Source organism: Corapipo altera, unplaced genomic scaffold, assembly GCF_003945725.1.
Source record: "Corapipo altera isolate COAL_440 unplaced genomic scaffold, ASM394572v1 61488, whole genome shotgun sequence".
Taxonomy (NCBI): domain Eukaryota; kingdom Metazoa; phylum Chordata; class Aves; order Passeriformes; family Pipridae; genus Corapipo; species Corapipo altera.
The window spans coordinates 1-9,733 of NW_020885199.1; the positions used below are offsets into that span (position 1 = coordinate 1).

Genomic DNA, 9,733 nt, shown 5'->3' on the forward strand with positions numbered 1-9,733 from the left:
GCCGCCCGCCCGACCCCAGCGCCGCCCCGCCGCCGCCCCGCGCCCCCGCCACCCGCCCCGGGCCCGTCCCGCCGCCCTTCAACTTCGACGCCTTCTACCGAGCGCACTACGGGGAGCAGCTGGAGCGGGAGCAGCTGCTGCGGGCGCGGCGGGAGCAGCTGCGGCTCCGCCGGGAGGAGGCCGCGGAGCAGGGGCGCCTCAGGGCTCTCTCCAGCCTGTCGCTGGGGCTCATCTTTTTCATGGGTGCTGCCATCATCTACGGCCTCAAGTGACGGCGGGGCGCCCCAGCTCCCCGGTCTCACCAGGGGGCTTGGCAGAGGGCTGGGGGTGCCCCCTGCACCTACAGTTGGCAAACACCGTGTGTCTGCTGTCGGGCCGTGACATTTCACTCTGCCGGTGTGACCTCTAGGGACGGTACATGACCAGTAGACTCCGTGGGCTGTGACCTGGCTCCTCTGCCAGTGTGACCTTCAGACACAGAGTGCCCCTGGCCGGCACAGGATGTGGCATTGGTGTGACCTCTGGATACCCTCTGTGGGCTCTGCTCCACAGCCTGTGCTGTGCCACCAGCGTGACCTTGCAGAGGTGGTACGAGAGCCCCACGGGCTCTGATGTGCCCCCTCAGCCGATACCACCTGCAGACGCAGGGCCTGCCAGGTAAACATGGCTCCTGGACGTTGGACAGGGACATGTTCTCTCCTTTGGCACAGCTGTGTGACCTTGGTGTGCCCCAGGTGCCTGTTGTGAGCTGCAGCAGAGATTAAAGGCTGTCAGAGGTGGTGTGTGCTGTGTGTGTTCAGGGCTGCGCTCACGTGTGGCTCTGTGGTTTCTGCTAATCCCAGACCTGCCACCTGTGTGCTGTCACACCTGCTGGTACTACATCTCTGTGGGATTTTAGGAACGTTGATATCCAAACTGCATCACTGCCCTTGTCTGACCCTGCTCAGGGTGGTGAGTACAGAAGTGTTGGCTTCAGACTTGGCCTGGAAGGATGAAACCTGGGTCTGTGGTGGCTCACGTCCTGGTCAGCATGTGACATTGTCTGGAAGTGCTCCCCAAAACACTTCCATGTCTGAAGTTTTCTGTCCTGTCTAGGGCCTGCCAGGAACTTTGCACAAGCTCCTCCCTCCGAGGCCTTTGGGAGGGGTGCAGCTGGGAGCACCAAGTGCCATTAGCTGTGCTTTACGCATATCTGAGCATCATTTGCACATGAGAGTACTTGCCTATTTAAATATTGAAGTGTTTTAAGAACTGAAGATCTCTCAGAAGCTTCTCTCTCTCCTTGTTGTGAAGGTTTCACCTGTGCTGTGCTGCTGCTGCCTGGAGGGAGAGAAGCTTCACAGCAGTGACCTGAGTGTGCCAAAGACTTTGTGTGGGGTGTGCAGGAGCCCAGCCCTCGTTATCTTATAACCCAGAGCCTGGGTCATGTTTTGTCCCAGCACAAGAATGTTAAAAGCAAATTCCCTGTGTTTTCCACTGTGGAGTTCTGTGATCCTGATCAGAGCCTGAGGCAGCGTCACAGCAGGAAGCACCAGGTCCTGCTGTCTGGGATTGCTCTCTGCCTGTTCTGGGGAGCCTTGTACCATTTTCAGCCACACTCCAGAGGTTGCTGCGTGCTTGGAGTAAATTTAGCCCAGGGACAGAGAGATCTTTCCAGGGTCCTCTCTTGGCTGTCAGTCCATCCCTCTGTGTGGCATTACAGTGCTGAAGCATCAGTGTGGGAAAAGCAGGAGCCCAACATTCATGGGTTACAGAGGGAAAAGTCTCCAGAGTTGTGGCTCTGGCACATGCTGATGCGTTTTCATGCTCATTGTTGTGCTGTAAACCAAATCACTGGAAAGATCAGAGGTGGCTCTTCTGACAAAGTTTGTCAGAAAACATTCTTTTCCAGGCTGGAAAAGCTAGAGGTGTCCGTGGGAAGCAGTGGGCACTAGGGAGCACCTCCTTAGCTCCTACCCAAACAGGTGGTTTGAGCAGTTCCTACTACTGGTTCTTCCTCAGGTCACCGTGATGTATCTTGAACATTAAAGACATCCAGCCATAATTCTTTTGGTGGTTCTGGGTGGTAAATATTCCTTGCACTTGCTGGAAAACAGGGGTGGGGACAGGTGGGTGTTTCACATCCTGACTGCAGCTGGTGAAGAAGAGGATGGGGAGCTGGTTCCTGTGCTGGGAAGGGTGGGCAGCCTGCAGTGAGTGGGACAGGGTGACCTCCCTGGGGAAGCATGGCATGCAGGGTGCCCTAAAACTTCTGCCCAGTGTCACCTTTGCCCTGGTCAGGCCTGACTGCTCCTCTGCTCCAGGAAGGATTTCAGGAGCTTGGGCACGAAGTGGCTGGAGCTGGTCCAAACACACAGACACACACACATGGTTCTGCCCCTTCCTTTCCTTGTGTCAACACTCTCATTGCATTGTTGTCGTTCCCCAGTTGTTTCCTTGGTGGAGAGGTGCAAGGAGCAACTGGATTTGATGGTGCTTCCCTTTAGCCAGGAGAACACAGCATGTGTGGGGTTCCAGGGAAATGCAGCAGGGCTGATGGTGACAGCAGTCTGTGGTGGCAGGGGCTGGGTGAGCTGCACAGGGTCAGAAGGTCAGCAGAGGGCGAAGCTCTGTAACTGCCTGTGGCCTTGGCTGTTGTCACACCTCAGGAACCAGGATGGATCCTTAAGGGTACTGAACCACAGAGGGTTGTTTCTGTGAGAGGCTGATTTCTGCAGCTAGAGGCAAGGCAGCCATGGGTCACAGCAGGGAACAGCTTCCACTCCCAGATCTGCTGAGGGCTTTGCCTCTTTTTGAGGGTGTATCCAGTCCCTACAACACAGATCTCAGTATCAGACTGCACTGGCAGCTGTCTACAGCCCCTCCTGGCCTGTGCCCTCCAGGGGAGGTCGGGGAGCATCCTGAGGACTCTGCTGGGAGAAGTGTGATGTTCACTGAAGGGACTTCTTCCTCCTCACTCTCAAGCCCACTGGGGCCATTTTTACATGTTTTCTAGCACATCTTACCCCTCACTTCATCCCTCTGTAGCTCCACATTTCGTCTGCCTTCATGGTAAGTGATGTATTGTATCCCCGCTGGATGCTGGTCCTTTGCTCCTCTTGCCCCTGACACCACGTTTTGCCAGCTCTGTGTCACCAAAAGGAACTGCCTGGGGGTGAGTTGCTGGTAGGGCCTCAGCTGTCACCCCATGCCAGGCCTGGACTTTACCCAGCTCTTTCACCTGAGGTTCCTTCATGTTGCTCATTCCCACTCTTGAATCACAACAGACATCACACCAAAGGGAAGCAACTAAGTCTGAGTAATTGGCCACTTGGTAATTTGATACTGTCACATCGAAAGGAAACCCAAAGTTCCAGGGAAGCTGAGACAAGCTGGATGAAGCCTGAGAGCCCCAGTGCTGAGGCCTTGCAAGCTCATTGCAGACCCCACTCCCCAGTCCTGTCTCAGCCCGTTCTCGTAGGTTGATGTCCCCATAACCACAGGTTTGGGGTGCTGAGCTGCTCATCTGGGGTGCTGGGTGCTGCAGCCTGGGGGTGTGACCCATCAGGGTCTCTTCCCTCCTCCTGGGATACCTGGGCTGCTCGTTGGAAAGGAAGGGGTTAAACCTGGCTCCTGGAAGGTCTTTGGGGATGCCAGCTGGGCTGGGGGCATGAGGGGCAGGGACAGGGAGCTGCAGGCTGGGGCAGCAGGGTCCTGAGCAGCAGTAAGGGGTGGCCATCAGCCTTCCCCCAAAGAGGCTGGTCTGGCAGGGCTGGGGCTGAGGGGACAGCCTCTGGGACAACCTCAGCCCTCACCTGCCCCAGGATCTGTGGGCAGAGCTCTGCAGCCCAGTCCTGCTGCTGGTGGCTCTGCCCACCCAGGGAAGGGCTGCCACGCCTGGCAGCACCCGAGGATGGGGGGGCAGCTCCCCCTCCCTTCAGCAACATCCCCTGCAGCCACTCCTCTGTTAATAGAGTTAATTGTTAATAGAGTTCCCTTGGTTAACAGCCCCAGTACCTGCCCCCGGGGGCCCAGCTGGGACACCCTGGCATCCCTATCCCTGGCTGGCCCCAGCTCCAGCCCAGGTTTACACCCCATTTGCACCCCCACTGCCCCGGGGATTGAGGCTTAGGGGGTCTCCTGGATACACACACACACACACACACTCCCCTTCCCTCCCAGCTGTCTGGCTCTGGGAGCTGCTCCTTATCCAGCCTGGCTTCCACAGAGCCAGTCTTGGGTAGGATGAGGGGGCACTCCCAGCCTCCTGCCCAGGTTTGGCTGCACACCAGCTGGAGAGGGGCTGGACTGGGCCCAGGCTGCTCCCCGGCCCAGCAGAAATTAATGCATGTGCACACCTGGTGGCAACCCTTCCTCCTCCTCCTCCCTGGGGTGAGCAAGGGCACCTTGCCCCCCTTAACGTGGCTCTGCTGGGCAGGGACAGGGAGAGGCAGGGGGAGCCACCGTGCAGGCAGGAGGGGCACAGAGGGTCACCCTGTTTGCTGCCACCTCCTTACTGCCTGTTAACTGATATCCCTGCCTGCTCCATGCAGGACCTTGTCCCCAGTCCCATCTTCCCTGTGAAGGGGCTGGAGCTGCTGGTGGGAGCAGACAGGCAGACACCCCACGTTCCCCAAGGGCACAGGGTGCATCAGGGTGCATGGACACTCACTACCAGGACCAACTACTACACTACTACACTCAATACCCCCCAACCAGGGGGCCCAGCCGCTCACCTGGGCCAGGACCAGCTCCAGGGTGAGAGGAACCTCCCCAGGGCAAGGGCTCACCTTGTTTGGCAGCTCTCCTGTGGTCAAAGGACCCCAAGGTTCCCCTCCCTGAAGTGGGGTGGTGGCCAGCCCAGCAGGACCATGGGGCTGCCAGGGCCAGCCCACGCTCCTAGAGCAGGGCAGGTACCTGGGGTGCTGCAGGGCTCCTATGGAGGGACAGACAGACGGACGCCCAGGGCCATGGCAGCCCAGCTCACCATGGTCCTTGGACTGTCCCTTTTGCTGTGTCAGCTCTGGTGGGACACACACCCTCCCCAGGCTGCAGAGAGGCAGCTGCTCACTGTGAGGGTTCACACTCATGGAGCTGCCTTGGAGGTGACTTGGTACCTGCTTGGGCCAAGGAAGTTTGTCCTGGAGCTGGTGACAGACCCACACAGCGCTGCCTGGCAGACCCACTGGTGGGGCCTGGCTGGTTTTTGGGTGGCTTGGCTTCTCACATGTTGTCCCACCTGGCAGGGCAGTGACAGCCCACCAGTGTTGCCTTTGCAGGTGCCTGGCTCTGGGCTCTGGCACACACCATATCCCCACACCATTGCCTCAGGTCCTCTCCCGAGCCGTGGGCTAAAGTGGTCTTCCTCTTCCAGGTGGGCATCCTCATCCCCAGGGAGAAGCCTTCTCACTCAGAGCAAACACCTCACTTGGGCCCATGTCCCCACACTGCACCCACAGCTCCGGGCATTCCACACTGTTCCCCTCAGGGTAGTCTGGGGCAGGGGGGCTTGTGCATCCCAGCCCCTCCAAACACTGCACACAGAGTCCCACATTGACCAACTGGCCTCCTAAGTGCTCCTGTTTGGTCCCCTGACATCCCTGCTTAGGTCACCCCTGTGGGACTGGTACAGTGACCCAATCAAGCTCCTGTGCTGTGGCTGCCACCCTCCTGTGGTCCTTCCTCCTGGCATATGACAAGCACAGAGCCTGGCTGTGGTAATCAGGCCTTTCACTGACAGGCTGAGCCCAAACTGAGCCTAGCGGGACCCAGGAAAGCAGGAGGTGCTCTGTGAAACCCCAAATATTCCAGTTACTACCATCTCCTCACCTGCCAATAAAGCCACAGTGGCTGGTCCCCAGTTTATCTGGCTTTTATCTGCTTTTAAACCTCCCCCAGTCCCACAAATGAGGTCTGAAGTGGAGGGTGATCAGACACTGCAAGCTGATGATGCATATTTTGGGGGCCTATGTAACCTGAGCTAGGGCCTCTTGTTGCTTGGGATGATTTCCAATCAGTTTATGTACCAGTGCCAAGCTGCAGGATGGGCAGGCAACTGGGAAAGAAGAAAAGAATGCTACAACCAGACAGGGTCTGAGAACACGAGAAGAGTCCGAAACCAAACCAAAAGCTAAAAACAGCACAAACAGACACCCCACAGCAGGGAACAAACAACCCAGGGTGCCCAGGAGGCTGCAGCTGGAGGAACCAGGGCTGTCCCCCCTGGATGGGGGACACCACTCCCTGGTCTCATCATCATGTGATATTAAGCAAAGCAACAGAGGAGCCTGGGATGACACAGGGTGAGCTCAGGCCTCCTGCCACCTTTTCCACTGGAGGTTGGTGAAATTGGGGAGGTAGACACGGAATGGCAAAGGGTACAATGGCCTTGAGGGGATGAGAAAGGTGGGCACAAGCACAGGCTGATGGGACCAGTGGCTGCCAAGCTGTGAGTGAACCCAGCTGGCCCTGGGGTGAGGACTTGGCTGCTGGCACATGGCATCTCTGGTCACCTGAAGCCTTCACCACGTGCAGGGTCAAATTGGTCCCTGACACCTCTCTTGGTGGGAACACACACTTATGGGGGGCTCTGCACCCCTTGTGGGGGCTCTCACCTCCCCTGGGGTGGTGATGGGCTGAGCTAAGAGCAGGCCTGATGCCAGGGGACTCCTCGGGCTGGAGGACCCCCCCTTTGCTGCCACTCACCTCTGAGCCTGGCAAGCTTCCCCCTGCAACCTCTTCCTCCCTGCCTGTCCCATCCTGCTGTTCACAGCCAGAGCCAAGGGGTAACACAGAGCATGGAAAGAGCCTTTATTTAGGAAGCATGTGGCAACCAGTGCCCCTGGGCCCTTTTCCCTGCTATCCCCCCCAACCGAGCCCACTGACATCCCTAAAAGCCACCCACCCCCACCTCCTCTCACTGTTCCTCTTGCTGTGGATGCAGAGACCTCCCCCTGACAGCTCCCCAAACACAGGACCCCCTCCCCAGCCACAGCACCTGCCCCATCCCACCGCCAGCCAAGCACCTCCGTCCCTCTGTGAGTACCCACCCCTGTGCCCGCCCCACAGACCCCACAGCACCTCAGAGCTGTGCCTACACCACCCCCCACCCCACATGCTCCCTGGCCAGGGTGTTCCTGTGCAACCCCATGTTGGCACAGGAGCAGGGACATCCCCTATCCCTGCCCTGCTACCGGTGCGGAGGCTCCTGCTGCTGCTGCCGCAGCCGCTGCTGCCTGCGGACGGGCTGGGGGCTGAGCACGGGGATGTGTCCGACGAGGCGCAGGGGAGAGCCTGGGCTGGGGATTTCAGAGCAGGGAGATGCTGGCTGCTGTCCCAGGGCTGGGAGATGGTGCTTGGGGGGCGCAGCTGGCACGGGAAAAGGCACAACGGCCTCCGAGGGGATGAGGAAGGCGGGCACAAAGCCGTAGGAGAGATCGAAGGCTTTGGGGGCTACTCCACTCCGTAACGGGGCAAGGCGGGCTGGTGGTGGGCTAGCCGGGGCACCTGGGCACCTCGTAGGGCCCGCAGGGTCCCTCCCCACCTGGTCCTTCTGCACCTGGTCCTTCTGCAGCAGCTCCTGCAGTTTCTCCAGCTGCGTCCGGCAGATGTGGGAGCGTGTGCGGCTCTGGCAGAAGGACTCCAGAAAGGACTCAAGGGGCAGGTCCTGGGCCAGGAACTGCTCTATCTGTACCTGTAGGATGGACAGTGGGACAACATCAAGCCAAAAGAGCTGTAGGACCACAGAGGGGGCACTCCTGGACCCTTGGACTCTTCTCCAGACCCTGGCATGTGGGAAGGCATGGAGAGCAGTCCAGGGCTCAGGCAAGGAGGGGGCAGCAGCACAGGGGTCTCAGCTGACTCACCTCTGACTCTGCTTCAGAGGCATCAAGCCTGGCTTGGAGCTGACCCAGGGCGCTCTGTGGGCTCCACTTCTCCAGGTAAGCCTCTGTGTGTCAGAAGGGGATGGGGCTGCCAACCTTCCCCTGGCTGTCCCCACTGCTGGGGTTGCCACCTTTCTCATCCCAAAGCATCAGCTCCTCCCTCCCTTGAACTGAAACACTCTCAAACACATCCCTGGGGCCACCTGCACACCAAGACCCACATCCCACCTTGGCACTACAGCTGCTCAGAGCAGCTGTGGCTGCCCCATCCCTGGAAGTATCCAAGGCCAGGTTGGACAGGGCTTGGAGCAATCTGGTCTGGTGGAAGGTGTTCCTGCTCATGGCAGAGGGTGGAATGAGATGATCCTTAAGGTGTCTTCCAACCCAAACCATTCTGTGATTCTATGACTGGTCCCAGCCGAGGGTTCGCTGTGTCACAGGCAGCAGCATCCCCCCACTGCTCCTGATCATGACTGGACCATTTCCCTGGGGCAGGTTCAAGGATGCTGAGCCCACCTGGACTCTCATATTAATTAATACAGGCCATCCCAGGCTCTGCCCCATCCCATCGGCTGCACCCCCACTCACCCAGGCGCTGCTGCTTGTCCCAACATGCCTCTCGGATCTCCCGCAGCTCCTGGTACTTGATGGCCAGGGAAGCCTTCCCGTCCTCCAGCCGCGGGCGCAGGGACAGGTTCACCCTGGCCTGGGTACAGTTTGAAGCCAAACACATCTCCCGCTCCTGCTGCAGACTCTGGAACTGCGGGGTCGGAAGCGTGGGGTGTGTGTCAGCACTGGGAGAAATGGGCAGAACCAGGCAGACCCAGCAGCCTGTTGGGCGGGGGTCCGAGTCCATCCAGGGGCGAACCCTCTCTTCCTGCACTGTCTCCATGCCTCTGCTCTGCCTGGAGCAGCCCGGGGGGATGCAAAGGCTGGCGCCGGGCTACGAACGGAAAATCCCCGCGCCGGCTGCCCAACCCCTCTTCAGGAAAAGGGCTCGGCAGCGGGCATGGATGTCGGGGGGGGACCCACTCACCCTCCCCTCGCTGCACAGACACTGTCTGGAGGGGGAGCAGGGGAGACCCTGAAATGGGGCCGAGAGCGACTCCAGAATAACCTGCGCCCGCTCCCGCAGAGGAGCCGGGAGCGCGCAGGGCTCATCCCGGCTGCGCGGAGCGAGGCCAGGCTGGAAGGCGGGCGAGGGGCCGGGGCCTCCCCAGATCTCGGGGCTGCGGGGAGCAGCGGATGGGGTTTGGTGGCGGCGGGTTTGGTGGCCCGAGGCTGCAGCACAGGAGCCCCGCGCTGCCGTGGCCGGGACGCCCGAGCGAAGAATCCCCCGCCCCGCCGGTGGATTCTGCGGCTCCTCCAGAGCCCCCGGGATTACGGGTGTCAAGGAAGGGGCAGCGGGCGCCGGGGCCGGGACGGGCGGGGGATGCCCGGCCCCGCAGCGCCGGTGCCCGGGCCGCGGGCGGCTCCACCTTGCGCACCGGGACAGCCCCGCTGGGGCGAGCGGCGACGGCTCGGCCCCGCCGGCTGCGGGACACGGTCCCCCCCGATCCTCCTCGATCCCCCCGTTACCTTCCTGCTGAGGCGGGCGGCTCTCTGCAGCCGCGGCTCGTCCTGCAGCAGCGCCCGGAGCTGCGCCGTGCTCAGCGCCCCGAGGCGGCGCGGGGAGCCGGGCGGCGCCGCGGGCCGGGACATGGGCCGGGGCCGGGATTGGGATCGGGATCGGGACCGGGACCCCCCCGCCCCCGCCGCCGGGAGCCGCGCGCGCCCCCCGCGCGCCGCCCCGCCCCCCCCGCCCCCCCCGCGGGTTAAAGGGGCGCCGCAGCGGAGCGCGAGGCGCTCCCGCTCCGCACCGCGCCCGCCCC

At 60.9% G+C, this 9,733-nt stretch overlaps 2 protein-coding genes across 3 annotated transcripts; one reads left to right on the forward strand and one right to left on the reverse strand.

The window, feature by feature from the left end:
- Positions 1–5: 5 nt before the first annotated feature.
- On the forward strand, positions 6–2,044 carry DNAJC30 (DnaJ heat shock protein family (Hsp40) member C30; the record flags this gene model as incomplete). The annotated part of the gene is made up of 1 exon (XM_027631266.1): positions 6–2,044. A coding segment is annotated over one exon (267 nt), but the record flags the coding sequence as incomplete, so codon positions are not given.
- A 5,020-nt stretch (positions 2,045–7,064) lies between these two features.
- Positions 7,065–9,599, reverse strand: VPS37D (VPS37D, ESCRT-I subunit). Of its 2 annotated transcripts, XM_027631265.1 has the most exons (4): positions 9,441–9,599; positions 8,451–8,622; positions 7,845–7,927; positions 7,065–7,672 (listed from the first exon to the last, which is right to left on the reverse strand). In XM_027631265.1, exons 1-4 carry the CDS (start codon positions 9,561–9,563, stop codon positions 7,169–7,171), a joined length of 882 nt encoding a protein of 293 aa, XP_027487066.1. In that variant the 5' UTR covers positions 9,564–9,599; the 3' UTR covers positions 7,065–7,168. The 2 variants fall into 2 exon arrangements, with proteins under 2 accessions (XP_027487066.1, XP_027487065.1); XM_027631264.1 differs by lacking the exon at positions 9,441–9,599 and having other exon boundaries at positions 8,451–8,921.
- Positions 9,600–9,733: the final 134 nt, after the last annotated feature.

Coding starts and splice junctions, on each gene's coding strand:
- VPS37D (XM_027631264.1), bottom strand. CDS start 8,754: ATGGAGACAGTGCAGGAAGAGAGGGTTCGCCCCTGGATGGACTCGGAC. Junction 7,928..8,450: donor GGACAAGCAGCAGCGCCTGG/GTGAGTGGGGGT, acceptor TCTGACACACAG/AGGCTTACCTGGAGAAGTGG. Junction 7,673..7,844: donor CCTCTGAAGCAGAGTCAGAG/GTGAGTCAGCTG, acceptor TCCATCCTACAG/GTACAGATAGAGCAGTTCCT.